The 14,702-nt window shown below is 40.6% G+C and overlaps 1 protein-coding gene across 1 annotated transcript in view; it reads right to left on the minus strand.

Annotated features, from left to right (window-relative positions):
- Positions 1–14,702, minus strand: part of DGKI (diacylglycerol kinase iota) — a 444,732-nt gene that overhangs the window by 76,983 nt on the left and 353,047 nt on the right. Inside the window, exons 24-27 of the mRNA XM_030308513.1 lie at positions 11,118–11,187; positions 9,001–9,041; positions 7,953–8,080; positions 5,532–5,654 (exon numbers count right to left, since the gene is read on the minus strand). Coding sequence (XP_030164373.1) covers positions 5,532–5,654; positions 7,953–8,080; positions 9,001–9,041; positions 11,118–11,187 — 362 coding nt within the window. The remainder of the gene's footprint in view (positions 1–5,531; positions 5,655–7,952; positions 8,081–9,000; positions 9,042–11,117; positions 11,188–14,702) is intronic.

A 14,702-nucleotide genomic window follows, 5' to 3' on the forward strand; every position in this document is an offset into this window, starting at 1 on the left:
GACAGAAATATACTGCCCATCGTAAAAATCCAGTCGCCCTGCTTAGCTGATCAGGTGACAGATACCTGCCTAGACACAGAGGACTGGATTGAATGTCTGCCTTGAGGTGGTTCACTACACTGTTTCTCCCTTGTCTTAGCCCTGTGGCAAGATATTCTATTTTTGCCTGTGTGACCTTTATCTTAGTTCTTTCAGATTTAGGATTTGGAGATACTAAGAAAAAGTGCATTTCTTGCAGTCAGTTTGAGGGGTTTCACGTAAACCAAAGTAAATAAATGAACTAAAAAAATATTCCTTATTTTTTTCATATAAAAAAAAGAATATTTTTTTAGTTCATTTATTTATTTTGAGAGAGAGAGTGTGTGTGTGTGCAAGTGGGCGAGGGGTAGAGAAAGGGAGAGAGCCCAATGTGGGGTTGACCCCACCAATCGTGAGATCATGACCTGAGCCAAAATCGAGGGTGCTCAACCGACTGAGCCACCCAGTGCCCCGAGAAGAGATTATTCTTATTCAGAAATTAAATTCCTCCCAAGTCCTTTACCTGTTTTCCCTTAACCCATCTGACTCAGGTTAAGTCTGTCCTTCTCAAAAAATAACTTGTTGACAATATACTAGAGTTTTCATTCAGTGCTTTTTTTTTTTTTTTCTTTTCTTTTTGAAGTATCATAGATCCTGGAGTCGGGAAAAGTCTTCCTTAGGACTGAGATTCTGTTTGCTAAAATTTCAGTTAAATTCCTTCCTTACAAATCTGCCAAAATGAAAAATAGCCTTGTCACTAGTTGTGGTGGTATAATTAATGATAAGAGCAAAAGTATTTCCAGGATCATGTTATTTTAAGTAGAGCTTTCTTAGACACTGAAAACATTTTTTGAACTTAAAGACAAATTCATTGCAGTTCAAGAAATAATAATGTGGTCAACCACCTCTCACCAATTTATCTCAAAATTGGTTCTTAAAGATTGTTTTTGACTATGTTCATAGGTTTTGAAGACCCTATATGTGTTGTACATACTTGTTTGTAATTATAGTCTCTCCTAAGGGACCTGTGTATAAGTGGACAACACACACACACACACACGCGCACACACACACACACACACCTTCTTTAAAAATGTATAAGGTGTTTCTTAGTGGAATTATAATATAAATGTAACCAGTTCCAGTAATAATAAAAATCTAGTTCATTCTATTTGTCCATTCCATCTCACTCTCCCTGAAGTAGGAGGGAGGTTGATGGATCTTAGAAACCAAAGTTAAAACTACAAGACAACTCTAAGGAGATCCCGGGGGGTGGGTCATTTGGAGGGTGGAGGGGAGAGGGTCACCTTGAGCAGGTGCAGACTGGGAGTCCCTGAGGAAGAATGAGCTGAGAAAACATATAGTTACATTCCTTCCAGTTTCCCATATTTATTATTTTTAAAGTCAGTCTTCTCAGAATTTTGTCTCTTCTCTACCTTTTTAAAGAATCGATATTATAACATTTTAGTCTTGGTTAATCATTTCTTTGTTTCATTCTCCTTGTCATTCATTTTTGTCTTTATTATTATTCTTCCCCCTTGTTTCTTTGTTTTCTATTCTGGGATTCAGTTTATCAAACTGAATGCTTTATTTGTATGAATCATTTTTTCCTTCGATAAGTGAATTTAGAGTCATAAATCACTCTGTGACTAAGGCTTTAGTTGTTTCTGCAAACTCTTGATAGTATTTTCAGTTCTAAGCATTTAAAATTTCCCTTTTGATTTATTTATATAGTGGGTTTTTTAATATTGTGAACACGATGTTAAATTTGGACTTTTCCTAGCTCCGAGCTGACTGGGGCTTCAAAGATGAAAGCAACAGATGTCAGTTGTACCCAAAATATTACAATAATTCCTCAGGACTTTTTTACATACTTATTTTTAATATTCCTCATGGAAACATCAAGCCAAGTTGAAACTGCATATATACATACATACACCCTGCCACACAGGACACATGCTGCAGGATATTCACTGCATTGTTTAAATAATAAAATATTAGAAATCACTACCAAAATGGAGAAATAAGTTATGGGATATTCATGATGCAGTATTCTATATTAAATAAAGTTAATCAAAAACCACATGTATCAATATGAACAAAGTTTAAAAATAGGACATTGAATGAAATGGCAAGTGTGAAAAGTGTATGCATTGTAAAATACAGGTAATGAAAAGTGAAAAGATAATACAAACAAAGAAGTCCATAAAACAATATATGCCTTGATGCTACTGTATATTGTTTGTGGGCTGAAAGACCTAATGAAAATAATAACATACAACAACATAACATTTCAGGCTCTTTGGCACATGAGTACCTTTCATATAATTTTTATACTTATTTAGATTGAGGCAAATGTAATATATATTTAATTATTTTTTTAAATGTAAGTCTGTCATTTTTTAAAATTGCAATCTTTTTTAAAAGCAATAAAACAGGGGCACCTGGGTGGCTCAGTTGGTTAAGCATCTGACCTTGGCTCAGGTCAGGATCTCACTGCTCACAAATTAGAGCCCCATGTCGGGCTCTGTGCTGACAGCTCAGAGTCTGAAGCCTGCATCCAATTCTGTGTTTCTGTCTCTCTCTGCCCCTCCCTTGCTTGTGCTCTGTTTCTCTCTCTCTCTCAAAAAATAAATAAATAAATAAATAAATAAATAAATAAATAAAATAAACATTTAAAAAAATTTTTTAAAAGAATCTCCTTATATTAAATGAATAAATAAATAAATAAATAAATGCAATAAAATTGCTTTAAAATTCATTCTCAACCATATTTACTTCTGGGTTAATTTGAGCTAAATACATATAATAATATAAATATATATATAATAATACATATAAAGTGAAAACTCTAAATAGGGAGACTATTTGCCTATGTATATTTGCATATGTAGAGACCAAAATAAACCTTTCTTGGGCCACGGGGCTCTGGGCGCAATGCCTCTGCACCAGCCCTTGGGGAAGATAGTATAGCATGGTCAGAAAAACATGAAGTCAGAAGTCTAGCCTGACTTAAACCACAATTTCCATTCAACTTCCACACTCAAAGGCCTGAGCCACCCAGGTGCCCCACCAAGATGAATCTTTTAATCTCCTTAAGCCTCAGTTTACTTATCTGTTAAGCAATGGCAAGATGTAAAAGGCATTAGAAGAACTAAAGACAGGGGTCCCCAGGTGACTCGGTCCTTGAGCATCTGACTCCTGATTTGGGCTCAGGTCATGATCTCAGGGTTCGTGAGCTAGAACCCCGCATTGGGCTCTACACTGACAACATAGAGCCTGCTTGGGATTCTCTCTCTACCTCTGTCTGCCCCTCCCCAACACTCTCTGTCTTTCAAAATAAATAAATAAACTTTTAAAAAAAGAATTGAAGATAATTTAGCTGTGGCACAAAGCAAGAGGAAGACATTCTATCAATACCAACTATTACTAACATGGTATATAATATCTATGTATTATATAATTGCATTATTCTGTAACTGCAATTATACTTCTTTGCACCAGAGATGATCTATGAAGGAAATAAAGAGATGTTCTTCCTAAGGAATTAATGCACACAAGAATAACAAAAAATTTAAAGAATGAATAGGCAAAATCGGGTAAGGTACAGGATTTACCTTTTTTTTAGTGATTTAAAACAACCATTTTCGTTATGCTCCTATATTCTCTGAGTCAGAGATGCACAGGGAACCCAGGAGTGATAACTTGTGTCTGCTCCATGTCTGGAGGTTCAGTTAGACAGACTCAAAGGCTAGGGGTGAGTGTTTGAATATGGCTTTGCTTTCCGGGTGATTTGGCAGAAAAAAAAAAAAAAAAATTACAGTTAGCTGCTCTCGTGCACTGGAGAGCTCAGGTCACATAAACGACCAGAACAAATGGCAGCAGCCAAATGAAGATCAATAAAAAAATTAAGAGAAATCTCTGAAAGGATACTATAACCCGAATAACGAATAAGAGTTGACTTTTGTACAGGGCTTTAAGAACTTGGCTATTATATAAAGTGGTACGTTTATTTTTGATTTGGGAAGAACATTTACTACCTTAGGAACAATCACTTCACATATCAAGATACATAGTTTAATATATTCCATATAGAAAAATCGGGGTATAGGAAACCCGAGTGAGAGTTGAGTACATCCTCTACTTTTTTGGAAACAGCCTGTATATAAGAACAACTACGGTATTCATCTGGTTTGTCGAGGCATAGTTTCTATTTCTGTGGCTAAATAACCTCTAATTTTCAAATAAATCTGCCTGCAGCTACATGGCCATGTTTTTCGCCATCAATGGATAGCTGACTCATTGTGGTTCGCAAGCCTCAATTCCATATAAAAAAGAAATGGAAAAATACGCTGAGTTGTAAGCAATTAAAATGCGATCAAAACCTAACTATATGGTTTGATTAAAAAGGAAAATCTGTAGTGATTCATGTTTTCCTTTCTGCTCTTCACACAACAAAAGAGGTAGTACAGAGAAGCAATGAAAACGGAGTCGACTTTTGCCCCTGGGATGTCTGAGTAGAACCTTCAACAGTGAAGTAATTAGTTCCAGATTTCTCACTTTCTTCCCCCTGTGTCATACCAAAATGGTTGCGGTCTTCCTTCAGAAACAATCCCTCTTCACTGAACCCTAGGCTTCTAAGAATCCTACTCTCTTTACTTGGTAAAAATGTTTGTAAGACTACATGGTAACAGGGCCATTGTCCCTATTCAATTAGGATCTTGGATAGGATTGGAAACCGGCCTAATCATGAATTGCAGCAAATTCGCATAACCCCTGAGGTAAGTGACTGTCCTGAGGCGTGAAAGACTGTGTCCGTTAATCTCTTCCTGCAAGGAGGTAAGACAGGGAGAAAAGGCTCCCCAGACATAAATGTGCCAACACTGTCACAAAACTCTAACAGTCACCCTCCTTTCTGGCCGTGATGAGACCCCAGAAGAAAGCACACCTACCACTCTCATCTATGAACAAACGCTGCATCGTTTGCCCAGAGACTCTGAAACCACAACCTTGAGCAGCTCCACGTTGGCCAACACAACCACCTGGCTATGCTACACAGAGCACACCTCCAGAGGCTCAGGACTGGAGACAAACGAATGAGCGTCATCACAGCAAGTGGAACCGTTCACACAGATGAAGAACGTATACACCACTTCCAATCTGCTCATGATCTCTCTCATGCATGTCTTTGTGACGTGCAAACACAGGAACACCTAGTATACCCCGGACTGCAGTAAAGCAAACGCTGGTGAGGTTCAGAGTATTTAAAGACACACGTGCCAGGTCTCAGTGTGGCTCATGGCTCAGGAGCTACAGAAACGGGAAGCGAAGCTCCATCGGGAGCTTGGGGGTGGGACAAGTCAGCAAAGTGACTAAAGGTGGGAGCACAGGTTGGCACCGGGGACAGGAGAAGCACCAAGGAAAAGAGAACCGTTGCCACTGTTCAGACAGCCAGTAATCCCTCCCAGCCATCACTGGGACGCGCAGGGAAAGAAAGGAGAGAGAGCCCTTACTGTAGCACGCGGGAGTGGCTGAGGTCCCTCAAATCTGAGTCTTCATAATGCGGAGTTGCCATTCCCAGCCCGCTGTCGCTCAGCATGCGTTTCCGTAGGGCAGGGTTCCACCAGTCTGCCACTCTGGGGGGAAGAAGGGCACCAGGCATTTAGGCACTTAAACTCAAACTCAGCCACAGGATTCGCTCTGCTCTTCCTCAAGAGGATTCTCCTCTCAACAGGAGATGGGAGAGGCCTCTTGATTGGGTATTTACTAGTTACTTCTTCACATCTATTATTGCATTTTCTCAACCGTCTTGAACTATTCTGTATGTTTCTGCCCTCTTTACAGATGAGAAAATTGCATTTCTTTTTTTTTTTTTTTAATTTTTTTTTTCAACGTTTATTTATTTTTTTTTTGAGACAGAGAGAGACAGAGCATGAACGGGGGAGGGGCAGAGAGAGAGGGAGACACAGAATCGGAAACAGGCTCCAGGCTCTGAGCCATCAGCCCAGAGCCTGACACAGGGCTCGAACTCACGGATCGCGAGATCGTGACCTGGCTGAAGTCGGGCGCTCAACCGACTGCGCCACCCAGGCGCCCCGAAAATTGCATTTCAAGAATAAGGAATTTTAAATGTGACGTCAAGGGAGAAAAAATAGAGCCTGATGTAGAAATGCAAATTAGGAAAGAACAAAGTCCACCCTGTTTCACGGCTTTCCTGTCCTAGTTCATTTCCGGAGGGGCAACACTGATTCAACTTCTGGTGGATTTTCAGGCTCCTTTGTTTTTGGAGGTAAGGCTAACAGAGAGGCCCAGCCGAGGACTAAGCCATTTCTTTCGGCCGTTATCTGACATTGAGAGAATGACTGAGAAGGCCAAGACCGGGGTGGGCATGGCAGAATTGGTTCACTGTACCAGACTGAAGACTGTGGCCTAGATCAGGACGGGTGGATGAGAGGACACCGAGACTCTAGTGCCCACTGCTACTGCACAAGGACCCAGCATCTCCTCACTTGCTTTCCCCACAGCTGACAGGCTGGATTTACAGTACAGGCACCGTGGAGATGGGCATCTCTAGCCCCTTGGGGGACACCCAGGGACGTGTGTCTGATACCACTGGCTCTGGCTTCCTAACACGGCTGTACACCTGCCCTCTCCTGCCACTTCTGTCTTCTCTTGACTTGATACATCCCACTGGTATCAGCTGCCCCTGGCAGAGTGGACGATACTCAGAAATAACAGCAACGGTCAAATGAATTAGTGCAGGGGAGTAACTTGTCTGCTTATTAAGCATCTTATATGTGTGTGTGTGTGTGTGTGTGTGTGTGTGTGTGTGTGTGTATACAACATGCAAATGCTATTTGAGTGCATGTGTGTGTGCTTTCCAGGGAAATTCTTATTTTAACTATTTGGCCTCCATGTACCAGCACGTTGTTGAAGTTCATTCTTTGCAAGGGCAGAGATTTTTCAAATTTTTATTTCTGCTCTGTTGTTTCCTACGTGCTTCTACTAGTACTGGCACATAAAGAGCTCTATAAATAAATATTTTGGAATTGCTGAAGTACGCTAGAAATATTAACAATATCTTGGTGGTTCCATGCATGCACGTTAGCAATAAAACCTGTGACCGAATCTCAATTTTGCCATTTATTTTCTGTGCAATACTGGCAAAGTTACAAAAACCCTCTAAGCCTCAATTTTGTTATCTAAGGGTTTAGGATAATAATAGTACCAGATCTGCAGGGCATTGTGGCATGATGGTGATGATGACGATTATTTCAATAACATCATATTTAATGAGTGTCTACCAAGTTTCAAGAACCATCCTCAATACTTCACATGTATCAACTTATTTAATTTTCAAACAATTCTATGAGCAGGTTTTATTTCCATTTTACAGATCAGGAAATAAGCACAGAGTCCTTCTGATGATTAGGTCACTATAAAGTGGTGGTAGGGATTTAAGAAAGGCATTGAGGACAGCATGTGGCTCATAGTAAGTGCCTGATGCATCACAGCTATTGTTATACAATCGATAGGTCTCAGGCTGCCTGGATATAGCCCAAAAAAGGGGGAGGAGGAAGAGGCGGAGGAGAAAAATAACCGTTAAACCACCTGCGCCCATTTTCATTTGGATCATACATGTACGCACACAAATGCAAATACTAGTATTTCATAGTTTGGTAAGAAATGTGCGTGTGGTGAATAAAGAAGGCTCAAACGTGGTGCAAATTGTGGTGGGCAAGGGTAGTTCTACACAGCTGTGCACAATACAGACCAGCCATGGAACACTCTAATGAAACCCAACAAGAAAACCTCTATTTTAAAATAGTTTGAGGTCATTAGACATGTCAAGTGCAAAGCCAAGTCAGACACGGATGCCACCCTGTGGCCAGCCTCCCCTCACCACCACATCGCCAAAGAAGCAGCACACTCACCCTGAGGCTTGCTCCACCACCAGGTCAGGCATTCCGGGAGGTGTCCCTGCCTGCTGTGACAATACCATATCGGGGTCCAGAATAAAAATCTCATCTTGGGAAATCTCCATCACAAAGTGCAAATGTTCCTTAGGCAAGAAAAAAGAAGTCTGTCAGATGATGGACAGGACACTCAAACCTGTCATCTGATAAGTAACAGAACAAAGCATTCTTGGTCTTGAGGATATAATGGAAGTCTATGACATCTCAAACGACCACACTGTGTTTTCAGAGGTCCAATCAGCGGACATCCGTCCCTGAAGCAACGCTGTAGCAAGAGGCTGGTGAGGGGAAGAGCTGAATCCCTCTTGGTTTGGGGTTCCTACTTGACCAGGATCCTGTCAGGTACCACCAAGGATGGTCTTGCCTCTTCTTCCCAAATATCATCAAAGAAGCAACACCCCACGTGCAGCTTGGTCCAGCATGAGTTGTGCAATAAGCTGAACCTGGATCCCCAGGACCTGGCCAAAGCCAAGTGGCATGATTAACAACTGATTGTATCACTGGATTCCATACCGTGTTTTCTTCTTCTTCTTCTATTTTTTCAGGAGAATTTGGACAGTGGGAACACTTATTACCATTGGGCACAAGCATTTTTTTGTCTCATTATGGAACTCTGGGAATTGATGAGCTCCAAGTAGGTAGCATGAACATACACTTGAGGTGTCAAGCTTGCTAACTAAAATAAATTTAAAATGCCATAAAATTGGGCTAGGAAGTAGTAGAAGTAGCTGTGTGAGAGAAAATTTGGAGTGCAGGCTGGTGATAGTATCTACAAGCCTAGTTATTTTCTGTACTCATTCGCAAGGTCAAGCAACATCATCTTGAGTCCACAAATCACAAAACGTGTGAAGACAAATAAAAAGCTCATAGCTCAGTCCATGAGTACCATTCCAGGATTTGTAAATGTTTTAGTGTTTACATTATAAAAAATTCTAAGATTAGCCACCACTAAAGTATATTTATGTGGGAGTTTTTCGCTTTCACAGATAGGCTCAAGAAAGCTTACCTGAGATCTGTCTATTCGGTAAAAGCGATCAGCAGAAGTTGCTAGAAAAAAAAAAAAAATGTACACAGCATTCAGAGTCCTGTGACCTGGCGTCAGATGTACAACCTTCTCTGCCATTATGCCACTCAAAAGCTTTATATTCCAACCATGCCGGACCACCAGCCAGTTCCTAAATCTATTTAGAAAAACTTAGGATTTCCATGTCTCTGCTACTGCTATGCCCTTCCCCAGTTCTGTCTCCTCCCCTCTTCCCCCGCCGCTAATCTTACTTGTCTCTTAAGGACCAACTTATGTGCTGCCTCCTCTGTGAAACATTCCTCAATCCCATCCTCCCTACCCCAGACAGAATTCTTTGTTCCTGCCTTTATGCATATTTACATTGTGTTTATACTTCTTACAGAAACTATCTATCTTCACAAATAACTATGAGATATCTGCCTCTTTAAAGGTCTGTGTTTCATTGACTTTTTATGTCTCCAGACATTAGCACAAGACCTTAAACAGAGCTGAGACTCGGTATGTATTTATTAAGTAAATGAAGTTAGGGGGGAAAAAATGTTCAGTAGCCAGACTTTCCAAGGAAGCGGTTCTCATTTTGAAAAAAATCTTGAAGATGCTGAGCCAGGGACCACATCTGGTATTAAAGGATTCATTTCACTTCAAGACCGAGTCCCCTAAGCCATGTCTAAAGAAAGCCAAAACAGTAAAAATAATTATTTAACCATTCCTAAAAGGGACTGGGCTGCATCTGTGGTTTGAGGGAAAAAGTTGCAAACTTTGGGTTTCTAGAAACTATTCTGATTATTCTTAATACTCCAAAGAATTATGTTCCTCCTCACCTAAATCTATCTAACAGATTCTATATATTATAAATAGATTTTCTACAAAGTACAGAGTACTCAAGGGAATAACTCAAAATGCAAATAACCATTCAAAAATCATAAATATTTAATGAGTAGCTTCTCTCCAAAGGAAATGAGCTAAGAAACAAGATAATCATGGTTGCTGCCCCCTAAAAGCAACAGGGAAGTAAAATCTATCTGAGAAGGATTTGCTTTACTTTGTTCTTTGTAACCATGAATGCGATCACTTTTTAAAGGATTTTTATCTATGGAATTTAACTAATATCTGGGTTAACACTACCACCCACACTTGTAATTTCATCTAAGAATGTATATGGAATAGACTGGATATAGAACAATTCACAGACATTTTCAAAATTTTCTCAAATATAAGTTGTTTGTAGATTCAGGAAAAACAAATGATTGTGCTTCTCATCACAAGGGAATAAAGGAGCTGGAGGAGAAGTAGTAGAAATTATCTTCAGAGGCAGCTGACAAGCTATTAATGAAAACCTATGTCATGCTTCACACGGGTTAGATCACTCACACACCCTGTCACACTCTTGTCCACATTTATATCCTCTCTGATGCATATACAGATCAACTAAAGAAATGTCTACAGTGAAAAACACATGTCCACACAGACAAGAGAGATACTGGGTAGTAGATACGCTGTAAGCAGGAAGTGTACTGTTATACGGGTAACTGGATAGAAAAGCAGGGTTAAGCAGCATCTAGGGAGTAAGTGACGCTTGCGATGTAAAATGGACCCATTAACTGATCGGAAAATAACGAAAATATTATGCATTCAATAGGTCATGCTCAGAGGCACAGATCTGAATGGAACAGAGAATTTCTACATTTTTGTAAAAATGTATACCTCTTACTGAAATGATGGCTGATGAAAATATATGGAAGTTCCACCATAAGCAAACAACAGAGGAATTAGTACCTATGTACTGGATCCATCTACTGGTCTGAATCTAAGATAAGCATTCAACATCTTTTTGGAAAAAGGCCGGGGGGGAGGTGCACTGAGAGCGAAATTTGGTGCTGTGAAGTTCAGCCCAAGCTCACCAATTTTCTTTGAGAAAAATGACTTCAGGAAAGTGTGTGGCAACACATCGTTTGGGACGCAAATGCCAACCCTGTAGGGCCACGTGAAGGGTTTCGGAATAATCCCTTGGAGAACTAGGGCCCATCCACTCCATCTATCAACGCATTGTCCTGCTGCTTCCACCATCCCACCACTCCATGAAATATGGAAACACTCACCATCTAGAAAGCACCACCGCGGGGAAAGTCTCTGGGCTGAGAGCGCCCTGGGAAAGGAGGTTTCGTGGTCCTGGAAAGAGACACATATATCCTCCTGACTCCATATGAATAACCTGAGGGATTTAACCACTGTATCATATCAACTACTTGGAGGAGTGAACATCCTGTCCTAAACCAAATACTGGTGAGAGACCAAATCATATTTTTACTAGAAAGAGAGGCTCTGCTTTGAAATAAATTACTTCAATAGAACCTTTAAAACAACTCTCACATTAAACATCCAGGAAGGGGCGCCTGGGTGGCTCAGTCGGTTAAGCATCCGACTTCAGCTCAGGTCATGATCTCACGGTTCGTGGGTTCGAGCCCCGCGTCGGGCTCTGTGCTAGCAGCTCGGAGCCTGGAGCCTGCTTTGGATTCTGTGTGTGTCTCTCTCTCTGCCTCTCCCCCATTCGTGTTCGGTCTCTGTCTCTCTCTCAAAAATAAACACCAAAACCAGTTTAAAAACCATGCAAGAAGTTTTCAACTGTTCTGTTAAACATCCGTAAGTGATATAACTGGGGACATTTACCTCCTTTAGGGAATTTCCTTCCCTTTGTGAAACTGAGGAACTAGTGGCAACTGGCTGCCATTTACACTTGGGTTACGCGTGTAACAAAATGGGAAAGAATTGAGCCTCATCTCCTGGTGAGAATGGACTTATAGCATCTAAGAAACACAAGAGGCCATCCATATGCAGTATTGAATCTCCTTGTAACTAGAGTAGCATCTATAACACAGGACAATTTGTCTGCATGAAAGCAAAGAAAATCAATGCATATGTTGAGGCCATTATTACCTCAGCCTTATCCCACTGCACCTGCAGAGTAGTGGACAAGGAGGAAAAAAGTTCTACCAGGCTGGCTGATGACAATATCATCTGTCCAACACTGACTTAGCCAACGACATACTCATCCACCTTGGCATTCTCTAGCTTTCTCGCTTTCTCAGATGCCTGGTCCTCCCTCCCTCTCATGAGTGATCTCAAGGCCATCTGAGAACCATATTCTAGGCTTAGACAAAAAGATTTTTTTCCTGTTCAAAGCTAACCACTTCATCTACTCTCCAGATTACCTTCTTCTTTCCTTTCGAACTTAGTTCTGTATTCTTAATGAAACCCTCTCCGCTACCCAGAAATTCACTAACTTTTCCGCTTTCAATGGTTCCCCCCAAAACAAATTCCCTTAAATGATCCTGTTATAGCTTTTGAAAATTAATCTTTCCTTCCTTGCCCTGCCAAACTCCTGACTCAGGCTTTTAGTAACTCCTGCCTCCAGCTACCTCTTAACCATTTTGGCCCAATCTCTAGAAGGCTAGCTTCTGATGAGACATTCTTTGAAAGCTGCCCTTCCAAGAGACCACCAGGGCTAGCATCCTTCCTGATTTAATACTACTGTCAGTTCCCAAGCTTCTGAATATCTCTGAAGCTTTTGTTTCTCACAAGGAATTAAGGCCACATCACAGAGGAACACACTAGGGAACTGGCAGATTGAAAGCAGAAGGGATTATCTCTTTATGATTCCAAACTTTCAAACACTAAAAATCTCCCCGAAGAGAAACTCTTGTCAATGATAATTTAAAAATAAAAAGCACATTCTAGTTTACAATACATGATTTGGAGCATTCTATCCCTGGCTCATCATGAGATTGAAATCACTGACAGAAATAGGACAAATGAGGAGGGAGGCTAGATCTCTGCGGAGAAGGCATTGGGAGTTTGGCCCACATTAGGATTTGAGATGCTCCAATGTAGGGAGCATCCCTGGGGTGCAGCTGGGTGTGGATGATCTGGTGTGCACTGAGCGGGGCAGGAGAAGGACATGGGGATAATGTAAGAGGGACAATAAGAGAACCAATCGGAGGTTGCACTGATTTCCTTGGGGTTTTGACCAACAGTCCCTGAGGCCTCACTGGATCCTCAGGCAAAGCCTGTGCTTGGATCAGCGGTTCTCAAAGTGTGAACTGTGGAACAGCAGCAGCCACTGGAAACCTGTTAGAAATGCAAACTCCCTGGCACCACCTAGAGTTACAGAAACTCTGGGAGTGGAAGCCAGCAATCTTTCAGGTGACACTGATATACACTAAAGGTTTAAAAGCACAGGCCTAACAAGAGGGATCCATTTTATTATTAGAAACCGTGGGTATATGGAATTTTTAAGATGAATGGATTCTGCAAGTTAAATTCATAACCTGATAAAGAAAACACTGGTCTCAGGTGTAATACCAAAATTTATATGTATGTATATAGGATTGATATAGCTACGGATACAGCTATAAATATATATGGATATGGATATACATACGGAGCTGTGGATACTGAGATATTTATCTCTTTTCTGAACTGGCTTTGCTGATTGCCCCAAATGAAATCTTGACACGTGCTCAGTACCTATTTGTGCGACAACTGTGTGTATCATTTTGAGAATTACATTTTGACACATGTGATATATTGCTTGACAGAAACTTAAAGTTCTTAATATATTTTTATAGAACATGTAAGGTTACCAACATGTCAGTTTGGTGTGACATGTAATGAGCCAAGAAATTTAAATGTGGCTTGAAATATTTAGTGACAACTATGAAAGCTACTAGGCAAAGATATTAAACAGAAGCATGGCTGTTTTCGCTAGAGATAAACATGGCTTAGACACCAAGGACAGTTTCTGAAACTGGATGTCAAATGTGCTTGCTACAGGGAGAGCAACACATACACACATACACACACACACACACACACACACACACACACAATCACATTTCCCTCGGGAAAAATGCACTCTGAAAGAACACAGAAATGCTGCATTTATCATGTTAAAAACCTAAAGATGGATAGTGTTATTGCTGGAGTATTCCAATTGGAGAATATTGTATATTATTTAGTCTAGGTTAATAAAATGCAGACTGATATATTGCCTCAGCCACGTGACCAGCTTCCCACACGCAGGTGAAGCAATATGGGTATAGCTGTGCACCTTTTTAGATAGGAATGCCTGTGTGTTGGGAGTTTTATACAGGTGCTTGACTATTTATTTTGTGTATTTTCTGTTCATTTCTTTTCTCTATGCCTTGATTCACAAGCATTTGCTACAACTCAACTCCCTTAAGGAAGTGTCATTTAAAGAGAATGTTACCAGTTTGCCCTGTGAAAACACATTGGCCGCCAGAGGATAGAGATCTTTCAAATATTTTAAATAGGTTCAAATGGCTCTTCAAGTAAATTCAACAATCCTTAACTCCCTGAAATTTTATGCTAAATTCAGTGTGTCTGTGTGTATGTGCATTTTTCACTGCTTTCTACAGATTATCAAAGTGACCTGGAATGCCAAAATCTCACGGAAAAAAATGTCATTGAACAATAATTGGATACTTTCCTGGTCACCTGCATATTAAACAGCAGCCTTTCTTAGAAGGTGGTTAGAGGAGTGCAGGAAAGCCCTAACTTCTCTGACATAGCTCCCCTGAACTAGGTTTGCATCCTCTCCCTCCTTTTATAAAGCTCTTTCAACCTTGTTCGAAAAAAAAAAAATCGTGAGCTCTTAAAGAGACGAT

Source organism: Lynx canadensis, chromosome A2 (assembly GCF_007474595.2).
Source record: "Lynx canadensis isolate LIC74 chromosome A2, mLynCan4.pri.v2, whole genome shotgun sequence".
Taxonomy (NCBI): domain Eukaryota; kingdom Metazoa; phylum Chordata; class Mammalia; order Carnivora; family Felidae; genus Lynx; species Lynx canadensis.